The following is a 27,121-nucleotide window of genomic DNA, read 5'->3' as shown; positions in this document are numbered from 1 at the left end:
TGATTTTATTTATTCGAAGAACACACTTATTTAAATTCAAATAGGTCCTCCGTGTTTCCCCCCCTCAAAAGTTGACATTTGTATTTAAATTTAACTGCAGTGACGTATGAAAATGAGGTTGCAATATTCGCCGAGCCTCTAGGAGGCAGCTTTTAGAAAATGGCACCCCCCAACCCATCAAACTGGACATGCTTGCACGGAAGTAGCTCTCACCTCTGCCGTTCGAAGCATTCTTTTCCCTAAAAAAATGTTTTTTTTTTCATCGCGCTTTAACTTGAAATTCATCAATAAGCCCCGAAATTTAACGGTTTTAAATGGTTCAATACCTTGATGAGAAGTGAGAAAAGTGCTCGTAATTGTTATAGCTATCTTCGTCACATCGAAAGCTGCCATCGTTTTGGACATTAACGGAGTATTTTATCATTTCTTGATCATTTTTTTTCTTATTAAAGTCAAAATGCACCGGAGAGGCGTTGGGGCTGGCGCCATCGCCAAAAAGAAGCTAGCCGAGGTAAGAAAACATTCTCTTTAATATACCCAAATGAATGAAGTGGATCAAAAATACAACTGAACTCTTATTTAGAGAGTAATTATTTTGCAGACCACTTCAGGGAGCCCACAGGCCTCTTAGTAAAAAAGTCAAAATTAAATTACATTTTTCGTTGGTAGATTTTTGATTATCTTGACATGTTCATTTTATTTTCAGGCCAAATATAAAGAGAGAGGAACTGTTCTTGCAGAGGATCAAATAGTTCAGGCAAGTATTTCCCTTTATTACTTGAAGCGTGTCCACATTACAAGTGATGCTTCTTGCTGTTGCACTTATGCTCCAACAGCAACATTTTAATTACGTTACTTCATCTCTCTGTCAGATGTCCAAGCAGCTGGACATGTTCAAGTCCCACCTGGAAGAGTTTGCCAGCAAGCACAAACAGGAAATCCGCAAGAGTTCCCAGTTCCGGGTCCAGTTTCAGGAGATGTGTGCCACTATTGGAGTTGATCCGCTTGCCTGTCAGAATCGTTCTGAAGAAAAACGTTTGAACATACTCTTTAGTGTATTTTTTTGAACAGATTGTTTTATTCACAGCCGGCAAAGGTTTCTGGTCAGAGATGCTCGGTGTGGGCGACTTCTACTATGAGCTTGGCGTGCAGATTATTGAGGTTTGCTTGGCCCTCAAGCACAGAAATGGAGGTTAGTGATAAAATAACTGCCACTTAATCAACATCACCGTGGCAACAGGAGTGAGAGGAAATGCTTGTATCTTTTCTGTCAGGACTCATCACTTTGGATGAACTCCATCATAGGGTGCTTAAGGGACGCGGTAAATACGCTCAGGATGTCAGCCAGTAAGTGTTTCCAATAGAACCATTTCTAAGTTAATGCAGCATTTTTTTTACCAAATGCTTATTGAACCGCAAAAACATAGCATGATTGTCAAGGAAGAAACATGTTACCGCAAAGAGAGGGAAGTGGACGAGAGTCGAGGACATATTAACAAAGTCAAGTCCGCACATTGCATGATTAAAGCTGTTACATTAAACTTGTGTGTGTCGCGTGTTTCCCCAGGGATGACTTGGTTCGAGCCATCAAAAAACTTAAAGTCATGGGCAATGGCTTCGGGATGATTCCGGTGGGTGGCTCCTACTTGGTGCAGTCCGTCCCAGCGGAGCTCAACATGGACCACACAGTGGTTCTGCAGCTGGCTGAAGTAAGCCGCATGCAGGAAAAAAAACATTTTATCTCTTCTCGTTCAAACCGGTTGTCTTGTCACTTATTTGTAGAAGAAGGGCTACGTGACTGTGAGTGAGATCAAGGACAGTCTCAAGTGGGAGAATGAGCGAGCGAGTCACGTCCTGGTGAGTCCATGTCAACAGTGTCCAAGGGAGAAAAATTAAGAGGAAGGGCTAGAAGATACGGCTTTCAAATTAAATCTCACAAAAACAACTCTTATTAATACACATCGTAGCAAATACACCGCTTTAGTGTTAATCTGACCTGCGTTGTCATTGCCAGGACCACCTGCTAAAGGAGGGCCTGGCCTGGCTGGACTCTCAGGCAAGTGGCGAGCCGCAGTACTGGCTGCCCGCGCTCTTCTCCGAGCTCACCTCGCGTGATGTCACGCCCGAGGAGGCCAACCAGATGAGCCCCTGACCAAACTGTGGATGGGTATTTATTAGCCCGTACTGTGACATTGCAAGGAGGGCGGCGGGGTTTAGGGCATGTGTGTCTGTACAAATTATGTCACTACCCCTAAAATCAGTCACACCCTCAATAGGTGAAAATTCATGATATTCTCAGCTACTTCTTGCTCTTACGCCGCTTCTCTTCTATTAGGCCTCAGTGTTGCCCATCCAAATCTGCGATATAGCGGGGAAACACTGTCATGTCTTCAGATTAACTTCAATGTGATCAAGAACAGTTGAGCCTTTTGTTTTTATGGCCGCACTTTATTGTCTAAAAATCATGTCTCATCATGAATAAAAATACATTTAGACTGTTGTGATCTCTTTAAGACTGTGCAAAGCTTTGGCACCGTTTAAGCTGCAATTATCGTGGCTTTACCCCCTGGAAGCAGTGATTCTCGACTGGTGGTTTAAGACCGAAAAGTAGGTCATCCAAGTGATCTTGAGGTTACAAAAGATGAATTCTCTCCTTTCATCTATTACCACTTCAAACAGCAAGGCGTAAATAGGCATTGTTGTGTGACGAAAGATGCATCGTTTGGTGCATAGCGTAAGAATACATGGTCACGGGGCAGAAGAGAGCACACTGTTACAACCGTACATGGCTGTGCATTTTTTCTAAATACATATTTGCAAGGGGCTATTTTTGAACAATAGATTTTCTTTCTTTGTTCACTTCTATACAGGAGGGTCACGACTTGGCAGCAAAGGGTTAATACAAAAAAAAAACAGTTGAGAACCACTGCCTCGATTCAAAATGCTCAAGCCCACCTTTCCGCTTTTTAACAATCATTCATTGACTTCTTTTTAGGAACACCGGGCAGGTGCTTTTCACCGTCACATCTCGTGGCTGTAGACGTGGTCTTCGAACACGTTCTGCTCCATGTCGTCGCATATGAGCGTGCAGAAGGAGCCCCAGTACTGGCTGCCCGCGCTCTTCTCCGAGCTCACCTCGCGTGATGTCACGCCCGAGGAGGCCAACCAGATGAGCCCCTGACCAAACTGTGGATGGGTATTTATTAGCCCGTACTGTGACATTGCAAGGAGGGCGGCGGGGTTTAGGGCATGTGTGTCTGTACAAATTATGTCACTACCCCTAAAATCAGTCACACCCTCAATAGGTGAAAATTCATGATATTCTCAGCTACTTCTTGCTCTTACGCCGCTTCTCTTCTATTAGGCCTCAGTGTTGCCCATCCAAATCTGCGATATAGCGGGGAAACACTGTCATGTCTTCAGATTAACTTCAATGTGATCAAGAACAGTTGAGCCTTTTGTTTTTATGGCCGCACTTTATTGTCTAAAAATCATGTCTCATCATGAATAAAAATACATTTAGACTGTTGTGATCTCTTTAAGACTGTGCAAAGCTTTGGCACCGTTTAAGCTGCAATTATCGTGGCTTTACCCCCTGGAAGCAGTGATTCTCGACTGGTGGTTTAAGACCGAAAAGTAGGTCATCCAAGTGATCTTGAGGTTACAAAAGATGAATTCTCTCCTTTCATCTATTACCACTTCAAACAGCAAGGCGTAAATAGGCATTGTTGTGTGACGAAAGATGCATCGTTTGGTGCATAGCGTAAGAATACATGGTCACGGGGCAGAAGAGAGCACACTGTTACAACCGTACATGGCTGTGCATTTTTTCTAAATACATATTTGCAAGGGGCTATTTTTGAACAATAGATTTTCTTTCTTTGTTCACTTCTATACAGGAGGGTCACGACTTGGCAGCAAAGGGTTAATACAAAAAAAAAACAGTTGAGAACCACTGCCTCGATTCAAAATGCTCAAGCCCACCTTTCCGCTTTTTAACAATCATTCATTGACTTCTTTTTAGGAACACCGGGCAGGTGCTTTTCACCGTCACATCTCGTGGCTGTAGACGTGGTCTTCGAACACGTTCTGCTCCATGTCGTCGCATATGAGCGTGCAGAAGGGACACACTTGATGATTGCGCTCATGACACTCCACCTCCGCCCGCGTGCTTCCTGGGAAGCTCTCCAGGCAATGGCGGCACATCAGGGCCGGCTGGTGGGGGTGAAAGGACACACAAAAAAAAACATACATACACACATTGGAACAGAGCATGTATGTCCGCTATTCATGTTTGTTTAATATTACGCGATTGAGTCTGAAATAGCGCAAACTTGCAAAAGGTTTATAATTGCTTCTAGATATTGCAAGATGGCAGAAAGCACTTTATGTCCAAATGAAATTCTTCAACTCATTCTCTCACTCATTCAATTCCCTGAATATTAACTGGCTGGAAATCTCACCATTCACAGTTTTGTGATCAGGCCTAAGTCATGTGTCACAAAAATACTGTATTGCTTTGTAGTCATCAGCCACCCATTTTGACCTCGGGAGGACTTGAAATTAGTGCTTTGCTGCCGTCTTGTGGCATCAATAGGTAATACGTCAGTAACTCGTGGATTTTTCCTATTTACAGCAGGGCGGGGAAACGCAACATGTCGAGACAATTTACAGTCTTGATCGAGGTTTAAGCAAGAAACACAGGCCACAAATTATGAGTCCAGAATATGACACCAGTGGTCGAGTGAGGGATGATCACATTCAAAGCACAAAATATGAGGTTGGGTTGTTTTTTTTCGCTACCTGGTCTTCCTCATCATCTTCGACAATGCTCACTGCAAAAAGCACAACAACGTCAGATGAAGATGATTGACATTGAATGGGAAATCAATCATGCTAAAGTTAAATGTGGCCATACACTGACCTACAGGTATGTTGTCATATGACAGGTCACATGTCTCCGCAGCATCCGACTGTGTTGTGGCACAGTGGGTCGTCGTGGTGGCATTCTGGTCCGCCGAGTGGGTGCTCGTACGCATTTGAAGCTCATCCAAAGTCCTGCGCAGCTCCTCAATGTCACGTGTGAGTTTCTAACGACAAAATGGACGCCACCGTGAGGACAGCAGCGGCAAAATATGCAACTTCCATTTCAGTAAAAGGTGCTGTTTACTTGGTTCTCTTGAGCAAGCTCCTGGTTGTGGCGCTTCAACATGGACGACAAGTTCTTCTCCTCCTTGATCACAGCATCCTTGTCCGCGATCACTGCGTGAGCTTCTCGGAGTTGCAGCTAGAAGACCAAAAAAAAAGAACGCATGTATAATATGAACTATAATGTACAATTACAGGAAAATTAGATGAGTGGTTAGCATGTCTGCCTGACATTTCTGCGATTTGAGTTTTGAATCCATGTTCTGGCCTTTTTTTTTTCTCCTTTCCGTACCTCAGTTTGTAGCAACAGTCCGTTGTCATCACCTGAATTTGGATCTGACTCTATGCATTCAGGAAGGTTCTGCTCCTGAAGTTCCACCTGATTGGCCATGTGGACCAACATCTCTTCCTGGAGAAAAGACACAGCAGAATGTTGACACGGTCAAAAGGTTCTATGGGCATAACGGGCAAATTAAAACCTTTAAATGTTGGATTTCTTCATGTTGCTCCTGCAAAGTGCACAGAAGACTCTCTTTGTTCTCTTTCGTCTGACGCAGTTCTGACACGAGTTCATCGTGTTTGTCCTGTGAAGCAAACAGTCAACTGGCGCCCGTCCGTCACCATCACTGACGTCGTGTTAAGACCTTCATGACGGCGGCTTCTCGTCTCTCCTCCCGCAGAGCTTTTTCCAACTCTGCGTTTTGCCGTTGGATGCGATGGGCCTCGTCCTTCAGCGACGCAATCTCCCGATCGCTCTGCTCCACTTGTTCCTGGTTCCGCACAAAATAAGCTGCTGACCCCGATGTGACTTGAACACACAACCTTCTGATCTGGAGTCAGACGTGCTACCATTGCGCCACAAGGTCCTGATGCAATGGGACAAAATTCCTAAACAAGGGCTCTCCATTTTGGAGAAGATGGAAATTTCATTTCTGTTAAAAAGTCTTGGAGGAGAGCTACGCTTGCAAGCGTCTTGTGTGGAAGAAAAGGAACCAGCAGTCTTTCAGTCACAAGATGGCGAGAAAGAACTTATTGATCCCTGACATGATTTGAAGATAAAGCCTTCTGACCGAGAGTCAGACATGCTATCATTCCCACTGACGCCACGTTTGTGTCCCAACATGTTCGCTTGTATAATGTCTGAAGCTAATCTGTGTGTGTATGTGTGTGTGTACCTGTGTGGTAATGACCAGCAGGTCGTCTGAGCTGTTTGCTGCACTTTGCTCATTGTTGACATCCTGCGCTTTGAAGCTAAAGGGTGTGCTGGCGCCGCACACTTGACCCGAGCTGTCCACGTAGCAGAACTGATAGAAGTCCAACTCATCCTTGGGCAGGTAATAATCTGTCATAAGAAATGTAATCAGTTGAATTTTTTTTTGCTCTGGGGAAAAATGTTGTTTGACTTTGGACAACATGAAGAGCTTGAATGCTGATGATAAGGAGCTCCACACAACAAAATGGATGACTCAGCAATAAAATCTAAAAGGGGTGGCCCACCTTTAAAATAAGCATGCCTCTTCGATGACTGTTCTTGGCTGGAGTCCCCGCACGACTCCACCCACACAAATGTGTGATAGTCCTTTATGGTGCTCCACCCAACCTGGAAAAATCAAAAGGAGAACACAGCTCAGTGTGCAGAAAATGCTCACAGGCTCCATAAGGTGGGGGGAAAAAAGCTTTACTCAGATATATTAGTTATCCTCTGCAAAAGTCTGTATGGCTGTATTCTCCTGCCCTCTATTGGCTATTAAGCACAGACTAGCAGGACCATTTTACTGATATGCATATATATTTTTTTTTTATCCTCTGCAAAAAAAACCCCCAACTATACTCCATCTTCAGCCAGTTGTGAAACTTCATGTTTCTGCATTGCTGCATTATACACCCCTTGTGGCTAAGGCACGTACTACAGAAAGGAGCACAATGTGGGACTGGAACGGGGTAATTGCATTTCCCTTCATTACTATAGGAAAGGATCATTTGAGATCCAAATGTAAAAACGATTGTTTGCCACGTCTCCGAAAAATAATATATTATCCACCTTAAAGATGCCCACCCAGTCGCGTGGACTGGGCTGGAAGTGTGCAGCGAGAGTGTAGCAGCAGCTGACGGAGGTGGCTGGAGGGTACGAGTGCGGGATGTCCCTGAACACCACCTGTGAGAAGCCGCTTGTGGAGTTGTGCATACTGGAATAAAATGCACGCAGTTATAAAGCTGGGGTGAGTGAAGACAGCAGGTGTCACCGAGACATAACGGTGACATGACACTTCTTTTAAAACGCTCTTTCCCCTCGTCGTCTTCTATCTTTTTGCAGTCTAGTCTGCACTTGTTTAAAACAAAAAACAAACATAAAAGTTTGCACTGAACACGCAACAACCGTATAAACAACCGCCGCCATTTAGTCACCTGTAAGATAAGGATCACGTTTGTCATAAAGCGTCACGGTGACAAATAATTGAATAACAACAAGAGCTGAGATGACGACGTAAAGCTTGGGGGAGAGGATAAAACTTACATTTTGTTGTTGTCACTGCGTCCGACGAGTGAAGTCACTCGGATCTGCAACTAATCTGGTGCGTTCACGGACCTTCGGATCAGTGTCTAGTTCTCCGTGCCAGTGGACGTTCCTCAAGCCTGTCTGTCGCTAAAAGTTAAAATACTCCACAAGAGTACTTTGTATGTTTAAAATAAATATTCGTCTGTTTATTCTCATGTATTTATTCGCAAAAGTAATATAAACACAAAATAAACATTAAAAGTTTACACTGATCCTAATCACAACTGTACTCTGAATTCAATGTGTTTCAAAGATTTGACCCAGGGGAAAAAAAACTCAAAAAATGCACTTTTGTGGTCAAGCAGTGAGAAAAAGTTGCCAGGGTATTTTTCAAATGTGGTTACAAGAGTGCTAAATTGCCGTCATTGCACTTATCAGCTACCATTTTGGTGCCATCATGAAACCTCGGAGATATACTCTTAAGAAAATATTCAGGTATTTATTGTGAGAAAGCCTCAAAACAAAAGGAAAAAGGAAACGCATATGCATCTACCTTTGTGTCTTGGAGGTGTCTTCATAGGTACAGTATTTGCATGCGTTAAATGTGTGTTTATTTCTGAACGAGTCGTGCAGAAAACACTTGGAGTTTCCGGCAGCTAAAAGTGAACTTTAACCATGAAGCCACGGGATCATCTCGCCAGATAACGTATCGGTAGAAGGCCATTTTCAAATTCAATCACAGGATAAAAGATCGAGCTAGCCAGGAGTCGAACCTAGAATCTTCTGATCCGTAGTCAGACGCGTTATCCATTGCGCCACTAGCCCGTTGTATGGTGAAGCTGCAACAAGATAATTGTATATGTAAACCAGTACGTATACCACTAGAGGGAGACAAATCCACCAAAACAAAATTACACGTTCCTTTGCACCGTTTAGTACAGTATTTATATTTTTGCTGTTACCTTGATAAAATATTCTTCAATGTATTTGTACTGTCATGTTATTATATTCTAAAAATATACAAAACAGGACGTTTTATTTCGCAACAGTACTTTTATTCATTATTTAATTTTAGTTAAATGCAATTTGTGTCTCTGCTTATTACCGCATTAATTTAGAAAAATGTTACTAGTGGACAATATGTTTGCTTTATTTTATTTTTTTTTTACATTTTAATGTAATTCATTTTTAAGAGTCACAATAATACATACAAGACAGTTAAATTAGTTAAAGATAAAAGTACGGCGTTAGTCTCATACTGTTAGTTAATGTATATTGAACATTCTTAGATTTGCAATATTGTAAAAATTGTGGAGATATTCTTTAATACAATACTTCAAATATTTTTCAAACCAACAACATAACTAACAAAATATAAAAAAGTTGTAGTACATTTCACGGTACATTTTCAATATGAGGATTGAAAAAGTAAATATATATTTGTCAGAATATACAGGGTAATTTTCAGGCGTTTCATAACCATGAAATATCAAACATCTTAAAATGAAACCATAAATAAAAGTCATAACCATCTCGGTCCAGTTCCCATAAAGGCCAGCGGGGACCAACGACCAATCAGCGAAGAGCAAGCCAACATCCAATCAGAGTGAAGAAGGCCAGCGTCTCCGTGTTGGTGATTGGCCAACAGCAAAAGCGGCAATGTGAGTGTAAACTTGGGCGACTTGTTTTCGTATTTGACTTCGTGTGAGTGTCAAGAACAGCAACGCCGCAGCCGAAATAAGCCAACGGAGCTTGTCGGTAAACACACTCCACCAGAGCAGGTTTGTGACGTTCAAAGCCTTTTTCAAGCTAGCATGGTAACTGATTTGCTGCAGAGCGGTGTCGAAAGTCAAAGCCGTCGGTCTCTATAGGGATGTTGCAGCATTTGGTTTCCATGGCAGCATGACAGCAGGGCATATACCGGTGGAGGTTCAACCTCCTTTTACTTTCGCAAAGTTTACAACCTCAATAAACAGGATACATGCGTGTGAAGTAGTTATCCTTGTGATATTTTTAGGGAACAATTCCTGCTAATGATTATCCGTCAAGTGCAGGGATGTTCAGTTTATGGTTTCGACTCGACTTCGTTGTTGATTTTAGCATGTGTCTGAAACGCTGTTAAAAAATGCATTTCATTACCCACCATGACAGTTTTCATAGTAACTTTCTCAAACTGAGGCTAGTCAAAGACGTTCCCCTGAAATGAAGATACAGTAATGGTAAATGACAACGGAAGCAACTGGACCTTTCTTGGTAAGTAATGCTGATTCTTCAGTTCAAAATCTTAACTTATTTGTCTCCTGATTCAAATTATCATAACAATACTAATCACGAAAAAAATACTGAGCGCTCCCAGTACTAATGTAATGACTGTCATTAAAATACAGTACCATAGTAGGTCTAAGTCTTTCTAAGAATACCGGCACCACTAGCGTGACAATGGTGATTGTGTTGTTTTTCAGATGTTGGTTGCCATGGCAACATGTGTGTAGTGTACCTTGAAGCTGCTCTGCTCATTTGTTCAGAGTGACTGTTTTGCATCTATGCGAGACACGTAACGTGCAAGTCATATCTTTCATTATTGTCCTGCATGTTCACAAATGTGGAATAACTTTGTATCCTCTGTCATCTCTCCATCAAGTGTGCACCAGTCAGATATTTTTATTCTGCCACCTTCAAATTGTTCAACAGATCCCAGCGATGTTCATCTGGCTCGAACTCGCCATGACAACATGACGCCTGCTTCCATTCCTCCTGGAGACGGCGGCTCAGGGCTTTATCTTGACGCAATTTGGCATCCTCTTTTGCGTTGGCTCGGCCATGCGGGCGGAGGCGAGTGACTGAAAAACATACGCGAGGGCACTCGGATGCGGAAATAAATGAATCATCTGTGAGTTTTGAAGGTAAAGCGGTAACAGAATTAATTTGGAAGATCAACGCTGAGTGCCTTTAACTCTCTCTTGCAGCAATGTATTTTAACCCTTTCAGGGACATCGGTTACGACAGTGGACATCTTATCATGTTATCTGGTTACAGGTTATCATTATTGATGCATGAAAGGGATAAATGTAATGTCCTTCATTTTTTTTTACATTTTTGGCATGGTTTAATACACACCAGCATGTACATTTTTATTTTAAAAAAATTCTCATTTTAATTCAATGTGATACGAATGGAACACATGCATTTTTCTCGCCGTGAGCATTGATGAAGGTGAAACGGTAACACAAATCCCGCCGTGTAACTAAAGCCAGCAAATGTCATCACGCAGGCTGACCGGCGCCCCAGAGAGACACTGAGGATTATCCACCTCATTCGATCCCAACACTGACACCCATCACCGAGACCTGGCCCATTTTGTACCTGTGATGCTCCCGAAGGCCCCGCCTTGCCTCCATAAATGATGCACAGTAATTACACACGTCTGTACACGTACAGTGGGATCGTATTGGAGTACAAATCACAATTCATTTGTCACACGACACTCTGAATTCAATCTAGCCTCCATTATACACTGCTGATGAACTTTTTGTCAGGTACACAACTCTGTACACACTAACAAGATCCAATACAAGAACACCGTCAGAAGAGCTATTCATTTGACAATCTTAAATCATTACATTTATCTAACTGCACGACATAATAGCGAGAGCTCGTTCCAAAATGTTTGCTACCTTACTTAGCTAAATAAGAGGTGCAGTAACAGACATTTTTAATTGAATGCGCATTATAGCTAAATGAATACTGTGCCCCTCTGACAGTGTCACATCCAAAACAAACCGGGCTCTCATCTCCTGGCATGTTGATCATCCAATATGTCACATTTGTGTGTTCAGGATGACTCTGCCACCTGGAGACGAGCAGCAGAATGAAGAACAAGCAACAAGCATCACCCAAACCCAAAGCACGTCAGGTTGCACACCGCCAAACGTCCAAAAGAGGCGGAAGAAGTCCAAGAGGAGGTAGAGGATCTCATGCCATGATCTGCCGTGCATTCGGGAGCTATTCAAACCACTTCAGAGTTTCACATTTACTGTTACAAATTCAAAATTCTCCACACACCACCTTATAATAGAAAAAAAAAGTTGTTGACAATTTTAAATACAAGTTGGTTATTTTTTGAAAAAAAAAGTTGATACATTTATTACTTCCTGGATGCATTTTTTGCATGTCTATGTCGCCGTGTGTGTCTTTGGCCCTCTTACAGATACGTGTGGGTTAACTTGACAAACTGCAAGTACGAAAGCGGTAAGAATTACAATACATCAAATAAACAATGGAACGCATCTTTTACACCCACTAAAACACAGGTTTGTATTTTGAACGTCAGTGCGGCGTGCCGCTCGGCGCTACGGCCTGAAAGTGGCGACGGACGGAGACGACTGGACCTTGATGTGGTCCGACTGCTCCGTGTCTCTGGAGAGGGTCATGGCCATGAAGCAGTACCAGGTAGTCTCGCCGGAAAAGTTCGAAATTAAAGGACCAAAGTCAAATTTGAAACATTAAATTAGCCTCCATTTGTTGCCACTTCTTTGAGACGGCATTCATCATTCAAAAAGGATTCCAGATTCATATATGAAAGGCACATACCTTGGCTCAAAAGTTTGCAATGATTTATTCATCAGCATTTTAGGCCTCATTTCGAATCCATGACATAATTTTTCAAAATTACATCCATTTTCTAGACTGCTTATCCACACAAAGCTATTGTATTGTATTGTATTGTAAAGCAGCTGGAGCCCATCCCAGCTGACTTTGGATGAAAGGCGGTGTACATCCTGGAATGGTTCCAAGCCCATCGTGACTCTCAGAATTAACTTCATTCATTCATTCATTCATTCATAAATTGTCATTTCTGATGGAATTATACCTTCTACAGTAGTTGCAGCGTCATCCATCTTTGTAACCCAGAAAAAAAGAAGCCTTTTACATGTGTGTTTGCTGCATTCCAGAAGATCAATCATTTCCCCGGGATGATCGAGATCTGCCGCAAGGACACTCTGGCCAGGAACTTGAACCGCATGTTGAAGCTCTTCCCGAAAGACTACAACATCTTTCCCAGGACGTGGTGTCTTCCCGGAGAGTGCGTTTGCTTGTTTTCTACCCCACAAAGACACCTGGAGTATTTACCCCTCCTCCATTCTCTTTTGTAGCTACTGCGACTTCCAATCATACACGCGCGTCCAAAAGCAGGCCACCTTCATCTGCAAGCCAGAATCAGGCTGTCAGGGACGGGGCATCTTCATGACAAGGTCCAGTCGAGACCTTCATCCTGGAGAACACATGATCTGTCAGCTCTATATCACCAGGGTGGGTGCTCAACACATCAGAGGTGACAGTAAGTTGCATGCACTACTTTTAACCATGCAAGTACCAAGTCCTGACTCGAGTCCAATCATCTGACTCAAGTCCCTTACCTCTCCAAGACACACATACACTTGCACACTTACACATACTCAAATTGTAAATGTTTTGAATCCAGCCTTTAATCATGGACGGCTACAAGTTCGACTTGCGTATCTACGTGCTGGTGACGTCATGTGACCCGCTCAGGATCTTCCTATTCAAGGAGGGGCTGGCCCGCTTCTGTACCACCAAGTACCTGGAACCAGCGCTCAGCAACATGGTGAGGACCGGAGTTCTAAACTCGATCACTCATTCCATGACGAGAGTGACTGAAGTGCTTTTGGTATTACCACAGCATTGGAAATACGGTTTGGTAACCTTCAATTTCTCTCATTAGGACGAGGTGTGCATGCATCTGACCAACTACTCCATCAACAAGCACCAGGACAACTTCATCCATGATGACCACACTGGCAGCAAACGGTGCTTTGCCATTATAACGGGAGGGTAAAACAAGCAAGAAAAGTTCTCACCGGGGCTGTTCGGGTTCCTCCAGGAAGCTGTCTACGCTCATCCGGCAGCTGGAGGCGGAGCGCGCCGACGCGGCGAAACTATGGGACGACATCGAGGACATAATCATCAAGACGCTGATCGCCGTGCAGCCAATCCTCAAGCACAACTACCACGCGTGCTTCCCACACCACGCCGCCACCAGCGCCTGCTTCGAGATCCTCGGCTTCGACGTCCTGCTGGATGAGCGCATGCGGCCCTGGCTGCTCGAGGTACCGCTGAAACCTTGAGAGTGTACCGCACTAACCATGGACCAGAGGATGCGAAGTAGACAGTTGTCGCAGGAGATTCAATTACATTTAAAATTCTAGACTCAAAGGTAAAAGGCTTTAAGACCATCTCCAACCAGCTCGATGTTGCACATACAGTTGCACGTATTCAGAAATTTAAAGACCTTGGAACTGTCGCCAACGTTGCTGAAGGACAACCGGGATAAACAGCAAGGAACCGCTAATTTGTGTGACGTTGACAGGTGAACCACTCACCGAGTTTCACCACCGACTCGCCACTGGACCGCGAGGTGAAGGACGCCCTGCTGCTGGACACGCTGCTGCTCATCAACTTGAACGCCTGCAACAGGAGCAGAATCATCAAGGAGGAGCGCAGGTGCTCCAAGGAACGTCTGCAGGCGAGCCAGTCCAGAGCGGCAAGGTTTGACTCACGTTGCATGCCCATGTTTTGTTTGTTTGCATACTCCGAGATCACATATGGTGACCAAAAGATATGTTATGCTCACATTTTCATAGTTCAACTGCACGTTTTAAAATGGCCCTTTCATGGCGGGCAGACTAAAGCAAAATAGCATGGCGACCGAAGTCCGACTCGAGTCCACAAGCTTCTGCTTTGTGTTTGATCTCGAAGGTCCGAGGAGCTGCACAAGTGCAAGGCGGCCTCGGCCCAGCAGATGGAGAGATACGAGAGCAAACATCAGGGAGGCTTTAGGAGGATCTTCCCCAGGGAAGGAGCAGACATGTACGACAAGTTCTTCATGCAGGGAAGTTCGCTTGTGCCGACCACGGAAGCTTCGAGAGCCCGACAGGAGTGCGGCAGGTACGTCTGAACACCAGCCAGCTGCAGGGATGTCTCATATGGCCTTACAATAAAATCTCTGGATTTTTCCCCCAAAATTACATTTCTGATTTTAATAGATTTTTTTTTCCACCTTCGCACATAGTAAAAGCAAAAAAAAAAAAATGTTTGTTTTATTCCTCGGCTGAGATTTGCTTCATTTTGACTGTTCTCCAGCAGGCATTTTGCATTCGTTTACAGATGTTGTTGTTTTTTTTTTTTAATTGATTGATTTATTATAATGAAAGACTAGTAAAAGAAACTTTCTTTCATTGAGTACACTTTCAACGTTCTAAAAGATATGCATAATTTATAATTGGTTAATTGGGAATTGGTTGATTATGGATAGTTTAATTAATCATACAGATTTAGAACGTTTAAGATTAAAATCCTACACAGCCGGTTAAAAATATTAATCATAAAAATAACTGAACATGTTCCAAATAAAATAAGAACTGTTGGGGTGTTTTTGTTTGTGACCAAACAGGTGTGCCACTGCAGGAGGAGCCCTACAGTGCCACCTGTTGGTCACAAACAAAAACACCCTAACAAGAACATGAGAATGAATCGTTATAAACTATTTTATGAATAGATACATACTTGGTTGAGTCTGATTAAATTCTTTAAATATAAAAAACTGCAAGGAGTTTGTATATTTTTTTAAATATCGACTCATTCATTACGAATAATTAAATTATAAAAAATTGAATTTATTACAAAACCAAAACGGCATGACACTCACGTTTACAAATGAAAATAAAAAATGGTTGGCCCAGCCTTCCGTTTGCAACTTCAGAACATAGCGCAACAAAAAAACATATCATCTTCTTTATTGTATCATAATTGAAATTTTGTCCGAGTTGAGCTAAATGATGACTTTGCCGTCGATGCACAGGCAACTACGACAGGAGCTGCTTGACAGGCAGAGGACCGTGACCTTCGCCCGGCATCGGGACTCTCAGGGCGAAACGGCAGGGGAGCGGCCCAAACGGCCCAAACCTCGAGCGGCACCGCGCAGGCCCGCCGCCACCTACCCGGTAAGACTGCGAAGTCGCCGCAAGAGGGCGTCCACGCGCTCTTTTGTCCCAGGATAAATTGCTGGCCTTCTCTTTGACCCCACTGGCAGCATTCAAATGAGCCAGATGATGCTCGCACACTTTTAGTGCCGCCGCATGCAAATGTACAGAGCCCCAGACATGACATGTGGGGTGGGGGGCGGGATTTAATTGTGGCCACACTACAGAAATAACATCTGCAAAAAAAAATGATAATGTGAGGCCGTCAAACACTAATTTGGAATAATATGATCATTCCTGGAGTGTACCGTCTTTAGAAAAGGTCAAGTTTCTTGCAAAATGTGAGTTCCGTTTGTACCAAGTGGTTTTTTTGGGGGGGGAATGAAAATAAAGCCAGAAATGAGTATTTTGTGCACGTTACACCTATTTCATGGCAACAAATTTATATTTTGTGTTTACATGTTAGTATTTTGTGGCCACAAGTTAGTATTTTGTGCACATGTGATATGATTTTCTTGGCCGCCAATTCGTATCTTGCATGCAAATTATGGCTTTTTTTGTGACCTCAAATTGAAATGTCTTTGCCTGAATTTTGTAATTTATGTGCACACACATATTTAGTGGCAACAAATTATTATTTCCTGCTCACGTTACACCTATTTTGCTGCCACAAATTAAGCAAATGGAATCCACCTAATCCAAAGATGCGTGCCATTTGTTTACCCTGACGTGCAAATTGTTCATCCACAAATCAGCCTTTTGTGATCACAAATCACTATTTTTGTGTGCGGGTTGCGCCTTTTTTTTGGCCAAAATTTGCACATTAGGGCCACAATTTAGTGTTTCATCGGTCACAAATTAGTATTTGGTGCACACGTTACACCTATGTCAAGGCTAAAATAAGCATATCCTGGCCACGATTTAGTATTTCGTGGTCACAAATTAGTATTTTGTTGCAATAAATTTGCTTTTTATTTTGGGCAGGTTATATCTATTTTGTCACAAAAACAAGTGACATCGTTCTGCGGGGGTTATTGATAATACATGTGCAGGTCACCCTATCAAAAAAAATTTTTTTTTTTTTTTTCCCTCCTGGAGCCTCCTGCTGCAATCAAAACCTGTGAGGTGGAAGAGGAGAATGATGAAGAGGAAGAAGAGGAACGGGTCAAGGCGCTGATCCAGAGGAAGAAGCTGCTGCTGGACCTGGGCCTGGTCCAGCACATCCGCCAGCTGCTGCAGCTGGAGGGCCGCAACGCCAACAATCCCAGCCAGCACGGGCCGCGGGTCACGAAGCAAAATTTAGCGGTGACTTGCTTGTCTGTGAACACCTCGTCCAAACATCAACGTTGACTAACCTTGACTTTTCGCTGCAGCTGGACGCTTCGACGCCGCTTCCCTCAAAGGCCAAGGCATCGTCCTGCATTCTGACATCCAGGCAGGTATGTGACTGACACAAAGAATCAACAACAGTAATTAGATTGGACACTTATTATTATCATTTAAATGCAGGGAAAAAAAGGAGACATTATTCTGTGCATGCTCTCACAGACACACACACACACACACACACACACACACACACACACACACAATTTTTCGAGGGTTTTTAGAATCTCATGGCAGGCCCACTGGTGTAAGTTCCCCACCCACCCCATAAATCTGTGACATAGCGCCACCTGCGGTTTTGGCGGAGACTTCGGAGCTTGCAAATGTTTTTCTTTATTTGAGCAGAGGGTTTTCTGATCTTGGAGGAGGTGGAACGTTTGTATTTGGAAAGATGTGTGCATGCGGGCAAGATTTACGGTCTCAACTCAAGTGGAACTTGAAATGTATGTTTTCCTGTCAAAGAAAATAATAATTTCACAGATGTTTCTTGTCTTGGATCACATGTTTTGATATGACTGATCCACCAGCGATACAAAAAAAGCCTTTGTTTTTCTCTTTGCATTTCATATTTCCCTTGGGCTGTTTTTACCAAAAATCAATTGCTTTTCAAATAGCTTGACACCAAATTGCCAAGATAAGAAATACAAAGCTTGAACATTTGCGTTGGATTCATTGTATTTTTTGTATTATTTAATTGCTGGGTTTTTTTTCCCTCCAATCCATGGCAGTATTCCAGAAAATCACGAACAACACACCTAAGAAAGCTTGTCATAAATGTTGAATCATTGCTTGTAAAACATGGTCTCTTTCCTTTCTTAATGTGCTCAGATTATATGATACAGTGGTACCTTTTTATTAGTAGTGTTTTATGATTATTATTATTATTATTATTATGTTTTGCTTTGTCTTGCGAGCCAAATGGGGAAAATGCTGAAACTAAAAAGAACTGTAATGCCCTCATCCAGCCACAGTCTTATTTACAATCCCAGCTGTTTGTTGAGCAGAACAAAAAGTAATGCACATCAATAGAAAATGAGAGCACTCACAAGGAGCAAATTCTTATTTTGTATTTTAGTCAAAAGGGTTCAGGATGAATCCGATGAGTCATTCTGATTCCAAAGTGTGTTGCATTGTGCCCCCCAAGAGCTCGTTGAGGCCTTCGAGTACCATCAAGAATTTTCACACCCCACTTGAGACAGAAGGCAGCCAAAAAGTGAAAAACAAGGAATGGACCATGAATGCTGTCAGGGTCCCTGGAGCAGGTGAGGACCTACCGGACTTTGTTTTTGTTTTTTTTTTAATTCATGCTGCAGTGAAGTCACAAGAAACTGCCTAGGAAGATTTAAAGGTGGAAAAAGGATTCATATTCTGTATCTAAGTGGGATAAAATCACAACAAAGAAATAAGAGTTTACAGAGTTCATCGTGCCTCCTTTATTTGCATCATCCCCCCAATCCGCCCCACTTAAAGATAGAAGTAAAAACAACTCAGGAAATTGTTTTGGAGCAAACTACTGAACGAACATTATTGCATCAATTTCAGTCATTTTTATATTTTAAAGTTGTTGTAAATTTAATAAGTGTTTTAACCAGCACCCCCCCCCATTCCTCCCAAATGCAAGTTGTTTATTTGCAGTGAAATACTCAAAAATACTCAAGTACAGTAACGAGGTATCTCTGTGCCCGAATATTCCATGCAGGGCCCCGCTTGCAAAACGTCAGGATCTCTGACCCACGGGCCCTCGTGAAGGGGGTCGCCAAAGGACGTTGCCCTTTAGCGCAACGCGACACGGCGAATCTGCACGCGGGCCTCCTGGTTACCTCCACGCGCCCCCCGTTGCTCCGGAGACCTAGCCTTGCCCGATGCCCCCCCACCCAGCACGGTGAGGGACCTTGAAGTGGGGGGGGGGGCGCCACCGGAGACCCAATACGGCTCATAATTTCCAACAAAGTCAAAATACACCTGAAGGAGTTTTATTTTTATGTTGCTTTTTTTCTGGGGGGGGGGGGTGCCAATTAAAACACAAACAGACCTCAGGGCATAAACCACTCACTGGGACTAGGGAAATAAATTCATATTTAATTCATATGAATTAAGGTCGTTATTGCAGAAATTGGTCTAGAAATGGCCTTTCCAAATTTGATAAACAACTAAAAAATGAATTAAATGGGGCATTGTCGTCATCATGAGGCTATTTCTAATTCAAGAAAATGTCGTCTTATATCGGAAGCACTTTCCGACTCGTGTATCATATTGCATTTTTTTCTTCCTACTCTGACCTTTTTTATTAAATGAAAATCCACGTGGTAGCATTTTGTCAGAGGCCATAAAACTTTACAACGTTTGTCAGCTGCTTTGTGTGCGCTCCGAAAACAAACAATAACAACAAAAACACGACAAATTGGCCAAAACAACACTGCAAAATACTAAAAATGTATTTTAAGTTTTTTAGAAAATGACGGCTAAATCGTCCTGTTTGAAACGAAATCGATTCTTGTGCTGCGCAAAACATTTAAGATTGCCTTTGTATTTTTACTCAGCAATTTTAAAAGAAAACGAATAAAAAGATTGCCCTCGATGAGAAAATAATTCGGGCATTCTTTAATGAAATATGTTGTAACGATAATTCCACTTGAATTAATTAGCATGCCGTTTCAGATTTGACGTCTTTATTTGCGAACATTTTGACCTTATTTCCTGGGAGTTTTAGGGGTGGGGGGGGGGGGCTTAAAAAAAGAAAGGGACACAAAGATGGAATGTGTTTCAGGAATTTATGGTTTTATTGCGTGTGTAAATTCCGGAAATCCTCTTTCATGCTGGCCCACGGCTGGAAAAGACATTTGAGGTAAATGAGAAGTCCAAAATATTGAGAATTATGAACAGAACATTTTGAAGACATCTACGGGGAATTTAATGCGAATCCAAGCAGGATGAACTTTTTGACTTTAACGGGAGAAATGAATTAAATTTGAGAACTACAAGAAAAAATATCTGGCCTGAAGAATTTGTGACTGGTGGAAATAATAGGATTTTAAGAAGCCTTAATTTTCGTTTTATTATTGTTTGGCTATACTGAATGTTTTTTTTTTTTACCTTTGCTTTGTTCAAAACCAAACCTTGATGGCCGATTCACCATCTCCTGCACGAAATGTCGAAAATAAAACAAGTGACTCTTCCGTATCTTCATTCTATATTTGAATATTATTTCCAGGCTCGGAGGAGACTGAAAATGGCGCACGTTTAAAGGGCTGCACTTTATGAAAATTTACAACTTTGCCGTTGCAAGTTTTACGACTTGTGCGGCTCGGGGATTGGCTGCCTCGGGATCATGTGCACGGCCACAATGACAACTTCTTGTTCCCCAACAGCTCCTCGTGCAGCTGCTTCTTGCTTCTTATACAACCTCGCGCTTATCGCAGCACCTTTTTTTTTTTTTTTGGGGGGGGGGGCTCTTGGGGCTAAAACGGCCCAAAACTGGAAAGGATTTGGATTTGGGCTCGGAAGTGGACTGTGTGTTTTATACTGAGGATACGTGAGGTGTCATGGCGCCCTGTGCAAACTGGGATTCTACTGGACCTTCTTGGGCAAAACTGGACACGTGTGGTGGGGGGCACACGGTGGCACGGCTGATGGATGCGGCAGTAAGGTAAGGCCCGTGCGTGTTGTGCATGTGTGGGGTGGGGTGGGGTGGGGGGGTTATTTTGTTGCTATGTGCACCAGGAAAGATGCTGCAGTGCATGTCAAAAAGCAGATATTGTGGTTGGCGGCTCGGGGATTGGCTGCCTCGGGATCATGTGCACGGCCACAATGACAACTTCTTGTTCCCCAACAGCTCCTCGTGCAGCTGCTTCTTGCTTCTTATACAACCTCGCGCTTATCGCAGCCCCTTTTTTTTTTTTTTTGGGGGGTGCGCTCGTTGGGACTAAAACGGCCCAAAACTGGAAAGGATTTGGATTTGGGCTCGGAAGTGGACTGTGTGTTTTATACTGAGGATACGTGAGGTGTCATGGCGCCCTGTGCAAACTGGGATTCTACTGGACCTTCTTGGGCAAAACTGGACACGTGTGGTGGGGGGCACACGGTGGCACGGCTGATGGATGCGGCAGTAAGGTAAGGCCCGTGCGTGTTGTGCATGTGTGGGGTGGGGTGGGGTGGGGGGGTTATTTTGTTGCTATGTGCACCAGGAAAGATGCTGCAGTGCATGTCAAAAAGCAGATATTGTGGTTAAAGGCGCGTGCACGCCTGGCCCGGGGGGGCTGCAGGTGAGGCGAGCACGCGTAGGTCCATTTTGTCGATGAGGATCGAGTTTGTGGTTGGAGAATTTTGGATGGATTTATTTTTGCTGTGAAATATGCTTGCTCTGTCTGTTGCGTTCAAAAACAATCGGGGAAAAGAAATATTCAAGAAGCTTTATTGTCGATTACATGTTGTAGAAATGCAGAGAGCAGTTCTCTAAAGATGAACGGGATGAAGTATTGAGTGTAAAAATGTGGCCTTGTAAAGTAAAAATCAAATAAAACATCCCGAAAATGTAAAGTGAGGAAAATAAGGCTTCTTGACTCATTAAAACAACAGTAAATATGAATATTTCAGTTTCAGTTTCAGTTTCAGAAAACTTTATTTATCCCCGTGGGGCAATTAGAGTATTCACAGCAGCAAAGGAGCCGCTGGAAAGGCAGCCACTCTCGCGGCGTCATCCTGAAGTCAAAATAACAAAAATAACACGACACACAGGACACAGACAGTTGTGCAATCTTCACCACTTTCCTGCATACACTTTGTTGTCTGAAGCAGTTATAGACGAAAGAGGAGAGGATCAGAGTGTATGTATATGTATATCAAACTTGATTGCTGTCGTTCTGCAGTCGCCATCTTGGCTGCTGAGGCCTGCATATAATTAACCTGAAATATTGCTTTTTTAAAAATAGTATTTGTTGTTTTGGTGTTTTTAATGCTGCCTCGTTATAATCGTTTGTGTTGTGTTTTACTAAATATTCCACACGACTCAATGGATTGATGGTGCATTCGAGATTTGCATTTTTGTTTGGAAAAATGTCTGCATCCACGATGAATTGAAGTGTAAACATCACAATATTCATTTAAGGGAGCAATTGATGATCATTGAAGCAATCTGGCCTCATCGATCAGGGTGAAAGAAAAACATCAAACCAATCATGTTGTCGCTAATGATGTCATCGATCGGCGTTCCCGTGAAAGACGCGATTGGGATGATTGGCGTGTCGAGTGATGATTTGGTGCTGATGATTTGGACGGAATTTTGGAGTTGAACGCGAGATGATGACGATGTCCTACACGCTAACGATCGTGCGTTTTCCACGCACTCGATTTGGAGGCACCCGGGACCCGGTGCGCGCAACAAGAGCCCCCCCACGGGCACAGTCGTGCACGCGCGGACGCCGGTGATTGGCCAGAGGTGGATCAGATGGTACATTTCCCCTCTGTGTTCAGTGGCACCTCACAACCACCCCCTCCTCTCAGCAAAAGGCAAATCTCCGATAAAGTAATGGCAAAAGCACTTGGACTATAAAAGACAACAAATCATTTTCCTCCGGAGTGCGCCCCGTTGTCCACCCAATGAGTTCCTATTTTGTCAACTCAACTTTCCCCGTGTCTCTGCCGGGAGGACAGGACTCTCTCCTGGGCCAGATCCCCCTCTACACGTCGGGATACAGCGACCCGCTGAGGCACTATTCCGGCGCGGCCACCTATGGAGGCGCTGCCGCCGCCGCCGCCGCCGTGCAGGACAAAGTCTACCCGGCTTCTTATTACCAGCAGACGGCCATCTACAGCCGGGCCGCCGGCGGGGCTCCGTGCGACTTCAACCCGGCGGGGGGCTTCTATAAAGACGCCGAGGGGTCGTGCGCTTTCTCCGGCCGGGACGACGCGCCACCGCCGCCGCTCTTTGGGGCTCAGGAGCACGCGCAGCGCAAAGGCGAGTGCGTGGGGGAGCAAGGCGCGGGCATGAGCGTGGACGACAAGTCCTCCGCGCTCATCTACCCGTGGATGCAGAGGATGAACGCCTGCTCGGTCGGTGAGTGGCACCCGCGCACGCACGCACGCATGCACGCACAAGCTCCCACGCGCGTGTTTGCCTTGGTTCGGCACGTTTGCTTCGCGCGCCTCAAGCTGCGCGTTGAACCACGCGCACACGCACACGGGCCTGCAAGAGCCAAACAAACAGTTGTCGTGACTCCTATGGAAGACGAAAAGTAAAAAAAAAAAAAAAAAAAAAAATGGTAGCCGGAGACGTGAAACTACCAACGCGTTAAAAATACTCTTCAAGCGTGGACTAATGCAATTCTGTCCGCTAACACACGTATACTATATGATGTCATTATTTACATGCATGCAAAATTATCTTTTTTAAAATTGATTCAGAAATAGAACGAGAGTTGCACTGATCTAGAAGTGTGTGTTTTTAAAATGGATGCAGCAGCACCAGGCATGCGCACTAATACGCCTTTTCCTGACGTTGCAAATATGCACGTAATGTTTACATTTTATATAATTGCACCTCACCATACTCGAGTGCTAAATGTTACCATTGTGAGATGATTAGATTTTTTTCTTGTTTTTATTGCCTGGTTTTGCCTTATGTTTTAACTGGAACAGTAGAAGTATCTATCACCCTTCAAAACTGCTGGGTTAAAAATAACCCTAATTTTGTTATTTTTAAAGCTATCTATCTGTCTAGCTATACAAAATGAAAAGGTTAAATAAACTTCAGCCCGGTACGCGCGCAATGCAAATCATGTATCCGCACGATCAAAACAAAAGCGTGACCCAATCGTGTGTGTGTGTGTGTGTGTGTGTGTGTGTGTGTGTGTGTGTGTGTGTGTGTGTCTGTGCGCGCGTGTGTGTGTGTGCGTGTCCCTCCGTCCGCACGCAGGCCCGTTCGGCACCAGCGGTCGCAGGGGCCGCCAGACGTACACCCGCTACCAGACGCTGGAGCTGGAGAAGGAGTTCCACTTCAACCGCTACCTGACACGCAGGCGCCGAATAGAGATCTCGCACGCGCTGTGCCTGACCGAGAGACAGATCAAAATCTGGTTCCAGAACCGCAGGATGAAGTGGAAGAAGGAGAATAAGCTGCTCAACCCGCCAAAGACGCCCGAGGAGGAGGAGGAGGAGCAGGCGGAGAAGAAGAGTTAAAAAAAAAAGGACACTCGACGTGTACAAAATATGCTGTAGATATTATTCATGTGTGGCGTACTATCTTCTAGAGCTGCTTTTAGACCTCTCTGTGTGCTCTGTCTTGGTTTAGGGACTATGCAAACATGTACAGAAATTTGTAGTGCTTTTTTGGACCATGTCGTTCCCCGTATGTACGTCGTGTTGTTGGCCTCTGTACGTGCACGTGTTGTACTTGTTCTTCCAGCCTGTACATAAAATGTCAGCTTTATCACCATCTCATTATTTATTGCTATAACGTGTTTGATGCAATATTTTGTTCAGGAAAAAAAACTGTACATAGAAATAAAAGGCCTTTTGATGTATAACGGAAAGACTGCTGTTCTTTTTTTTTTTTCATTTTAAATATTACGTATGACAAGAATAAGTGTGAGGAGTGAAACAATCGAGGTAGAGCCGCATGAGTGTCGAATCGGATGACGGATGACTCCCGAGGCCCCGTGACAAGACGGAGGCCGCTTCCCCTTCCGGCCGCGAGATGGCGCCCTCGCCCCGCGCGGCCATGCCGGTACGCGCAGCGGGGAGGCACCATTGACTGGAGCCTAACGACCATTATTTCGTCATCATTTGTAAGCGGCGAGCATGAATTACCTCTTGAAGTCATCAGTGAGGATTTACGACTGGTCAACAAAGGCACGTGATTCCCGAGCGCGCTCCCATATTTGGCGGCATACCTGGCAAAGTACAGTAGGGCTTCATTGCTTATAATTCATGATTGCGTCCATAAATCGTGCAAGCACACAAGGATTATAGCGACAAAGATCTACAAATCGAGGCTTTAAAAAAGCAAGCAAATGAGCTCGTACTTTGTAAACTCGTTCTCAGGGCGCTACCCAAATGGCTCCGACTATCAGTTACTAAATTATGGGACTAACGGCGCAGTGAGCGGCTCCTTCAGAGACCCTGGCACCATGCACTCCGGGTCCTTCGGCTACAACTACAATGGCATGGACCTAACCGTGAACCGAGCCACAAGCGGCGGAGGCGCTGGCGGAGGAGGCGGCGGCGGCGGTGGCGGCGGACACTTCGGGGATGACGCCCGGGGCTTCGGCTACCGCCAGACGCCCAATTGCTCGCTGTCGTCCCCGGAATCGGTGCAGCCTCCGCCGCCGTCGTGCGCCACCGCCGGCCGGGACCCGCGGGAAGTGAAGAGCCCCTCCCCGGCGTGCGAGCGGAGCAACACCTCGGCGGCCACCAAAAGCGCCAACAACGGCGGATTCACGGACATCGACGACCCCGCCGCCGCCGCTGCCACCGACACCGAGGACCGCGGTTCGGGCTCGGGGGCCGCTCAACGGGCGCAGGAGCCCAGCCTGGCTACCTCGTCCGCCCCCGCCGCCAACGAGTGCCACGCGCCGCAGATCTTCCCCTGGATGAGGAAGCTGCACATCAGCCACGGTAAATAAACCTGCCAGGTGTTTCTCGAGTGAATTTCCAAATCGAAATCTTATTTGATCCTCTCAGATATGACCGGACCAGACGGCAAGCGCGCCCGGACCGCGTACACCCGCTACCAGACGCTGGAGCTGGAGAAGGAGTTCCACTTCAACCGCTACTTGACGCGGCGGAGGCGAATAGAGATCGCTCACGCGTTGTGTCTTTCCGAGAGACAGATCAAAATCTGGTTCCAGAACCGCAGGATGAAGTGGAAGAAGGACAATAAGCTGAAGAGCATGAGCCTGGTGACGGGCGCAAGCGCCTTCCACAACTGAGCCAAGACCGCCGACCTCCGCCCCCGCCATGGCCAACCTCTGCAGCCGCTGCATATGGAGGTGAAAGCGTTCTAATAATTATAATAATAATAATGATAACAAAACGGAGAAAAAAAATAATTGTAACGCTTTGAAGCGCAGCACCTTGCAGCATGCTATTGTGATAGAAGACAAAAAAAGTATCTTGTGGTTCTTTTTAGTGCTAGCGTGTAGGTGTCATGTCAGATTGATGTAAATATTCATATTTGTCTCTTGGACGTGAGCTCTTTCTTGAAGTGGAGTGTTTTAAGACAAAAAAAAAGTCAGAATAATAAGAAAAAATAAAGCTGCTGCCATTTGAATGTAAACATGGGCCCATTGAGAAGGCTTGTCGTGCATCGGTTTGTTTAGTGCGGACGTGGGTGAGCGCGTGTGTGTGTGTGTGTGTGTGTGTGGGTGCGTGTGAGAGCGCGTGTGTGTGCGTGATGTCAACTTTGTTTTCTTCTCGCCAACAAGCTTTTTGTATGTGAACTCATAGCGCTTGGAAATAAAACTTTCTCTCTCACGCGTGACTTTTCTGACACTTTTTTTCCGCCTTGCTGTGTTTTATCAGATAATAATGAAATCAAAGTGACTTACCTTGTGGTGGTAAAACGTCTCCGCGCCTGTTTTCCACGATTCTATCTCGAGAAATTTCCTCAAAAGAGAAGCAGAGATTGTCTTATAAGCGAGTACAAGTAAAAAATCCCTCTTTGCAAAGATTGTAAAGGCCCTATATGACATACAACAGTCGCGGCAAAGTCACGTGAGCTCCATAAAGTTGCTTTTATGGTTTTGGGGAGTAGACAATGTTCAATATAATTCACGCGGGCTTGAATGAGAGTGACGGCTTAACGGCGTGCAGGGGACCGAGCGCGCACGGACGTTCATATATGTGGACTCGCAATGTTTCAATAAAAGTATCGAGAGGGCCTGCGTTTTTATTGCCTTTTAATCGCATCTAATTCCATTTCAGGTTACATCGCGCTTGCCTCCACATTTTACGCAGTTAAAGAGCAATTATTTGACTTTTTATTATCGGCTGACAATATTCCTTTTGCATTAAAAAAAAACACACCGCTGTAACAATTACATTTGTTTGCGTGTGTGAAGAACTTGAGAATAGTTCTGCAGTGATTGATGCCGAC

The 27,121-nt window shown here is 44.4% G+C and overlaps 5 protein-coding genes, 1 long non-coding RNA gene and 2 other non-coding genes across 18 annotated transcripts; 4 read left to right on the top strand and 4 right to left on the bottom strand.

Annotated features, from left to right (window-relative positions):
* The first annotated feature begins 167 nt into the window (after positions 1-167).
* On the top strand, positions 168-3,524 carry snf8 (SNF8 subunit of ESCRT-II). Of its 3 annotated transcripts, XM_019887882.1 has the most exons (9): positions 168-511; positions 707-757; positions 873-1,011; positions 1,088-1,192; positions 1,275-1,347; positions 1,568-1,709; positions 1,783-1,857; positions 2,015-2,184; positions 2,365-2,513. In XM_019887882.1, exons 1-8 carry the CDS (start codon positions 458-460, stop codon positions 2,150-2,152), a joined length of 777 nt encoding a protein of 258 aa, XP_019743441.1. In that variant the 5' UTR covers positions 168-457; the 3' UTR covers positions 2,153-2,184; positions 2,365-2,513. The 3 variants fall into 3 exon arrangements, with proteins under 3 accessions (XP_019743441.1, XP_019743442.1, XP_019743440.1); XM_019887883.1 differs by lacking the exons at positions 2,015-2,184; positions 2,365-2,513 and adding an exon at positions 2,996-3,524; XM_019887881.1 differs by having other exon boundaries at positions 2,015-2,513.
* On the bottom strand, positions 3,457-7,764 carry calcoco2 (calcium binding and coiled-coil domain 2). 4 transcript variants are annotated; one of them, XM_019887875.1, is made up of 11 exons: positions 7,664-7,764; positions 7,190-7,334; positions 6,646-6,748; positions 6,324-6,490; positions 5,793-5,918; positions 5,628-5,732; positions 5,441-5,557; positions 5,171-5,287; positions 4,925-5,090; positions 4,804-4,835; positions 3,457-4,215 (listed from the first exon to the last, which is right to left on the bottom strand). In XM_019887875.1, exons 2-11 carry the CDS (start codon positions 7,331-7,333, stop codon positions 4,051-4,053), a joined length of 1,242 nt encoding a protein of 413 aa, XP_019743434.1. In that variant the 5' UTR covers position 7,334; positions 7,664-7,764; the 3' UTR covers positions 3,457-4,050. The 4 variants fall into 4 exon arrangements, with proteins under 4 accessions (XP_019743434.1, XP_019743437.1, XP_019743436.1 ...); XM_019887878.1 differs by having other exon boundaries at positions 4,925-5,069; XM_019887877.1 differs by lacking the exon at positions 7,664-7,764 and adding an exon at positions 7,555-7,573.
* trnaw-cca (transfer RNA tryptophan (anticodon CCA)) lies at positions 5,943-6,014 on the bottom strand. Its single transcript has one exon. It is a non-coding gene; the product is annotated as a tRNA-Trp (tRNA).
* On the top strand, positions 7,267-20,211 carry ttll6 (tubulin tyrosine ligase-like family, member 6). Of its 5 annotated transcripts, none has more exons than XM_019887871.1 (19): positions 7,267-7,367; positions 9,188-9,306; positions 10,287-10,548; positions 10,917-11,055; positions 11,482-11,607; positions 11,853-11,893; positions 11,976-12,094; positions 12,598-12,728; positions 12,799-12,955; positions 13,128-13,271; positions 13,389-13,474; positions 13,548-13,773; positions 14,034-14,212; positions 14,423-14,611; positions 15,525-15,666; positions 16,744-16,950; positions 17,019-17,084; positions 18,176-18,293; positions 18,731-20,211. In XM_019887871.1, the coding sequence occupies exons 5-19, from the start codon at positions 11,483-11,485 to the stop codon at positions 18,925-18,927; spliced, it is 2,127 nt and encodes a 708-aa protein (XP_019743430.1). In that variant the 5' UTR covers positions 7,267-7,367; positions 9,188-9,306; positions 10,287-10,548; positions 10,917-11,055; position 11,482; the 3' UTR covers positions 18,928-20,211. The 5 variants fall into 5 exon arrangements, with proteins under 5 accessions (XP_019743430.1, XP_019743431.1, XP_019743429.1 ...); XM_019887872.1 differs by having other exon boundaries at positions 9,188-9,426; positions 10,287-10,535; XM_019887870.1 differs by having other exon boundaries at positions 9,188-9,426.
* Positions 8,398-8,470, bottom strand: trnar-acg (transfer RNA arginine (anticodon ACG)). Its single transcript has one exon. It is a non-coding gene; the product is annotated as a tRNA-Arg (tRNA).
* LOC109526544 (uncharacterized) lies at positions 16,733-26,717 on the bottom strand. Of its 2 annotated transcripts, none has more exons than XR_002170366.1 (3): positions 26,574-26,716; positions 17,001-17,092; positions 16,733-16,763 (listed from the first exon to the last, which is right to left on the bottom strand). It is a non-coding gene; the product is annotated as an uncharacterized LOC109526544 (long non-coding RNA). The 2 variants fall into 2 exon arrangements; XR_002170367.1 differs by lacking the exon at positions 16,733-16,763 and adding an exon at positions 16,807-16,884 and having other exon boundaries at positions 26,574-26,717.
* hoxb6b (homeobox B6b) lies at positions 22,046-24,551 on the top strand. The gene is made up of 2 exons (XM_019887885.1): positions 22,046-23,083; positions 23,942-24,551. The coding sequence occupies exons 1-2, from the start codon at positions 22,627-22,629 to the stop codon at positions 24,202-24,204; spliced, it is 720 nt and encodes a 239-aa protein (XP_019743444.1). The 5' UTR covers positions 22,046-22,626; the 3' UTR covers positions 24,205-24,551.
* On the top strand, positions 24,851-26,499 carry hoxb5b (homeobox B5b). The gene is made up of 2 exons (XM_019887879.1): positions 24,851-25,641; positions 25,708-26,499. The coding sequence occupies exons 1-2, from the start codon at positions 25,038-25,040 to the stop codon at positions 25,953-25,955; spliced, it is 852 nt and encodes a 283-aa protein (XP_019743438.1). The 5' UTR covers positions 24,851-25,037; the 3' UTR covers positions 25,956-26,499.
* Positions 26,718-27,121: the final 404 nt, after the last annotated feature.

Source organism: Hippocampus comes, unplaced genomic scaffold (genome assembly GCF_001891065.2).
Source record: "Hippocampus comes isolate QL1 unplaced genomic scaffold, H_comes_QL1_v1.1 scaffold416, whole genome shotgun sequence".
In the NCBI taxonomy this organism is placed as follows: domain Eukaryota; kingdom Metazoa; phylum Chordata; class Actinopteri; order Syngnathiformes; family Syngnathidae; genus Hippocampus; species Hippocampus comes.
This window is presented reverse-complemented; position numbering and strand designations above follow the sequence as displayed.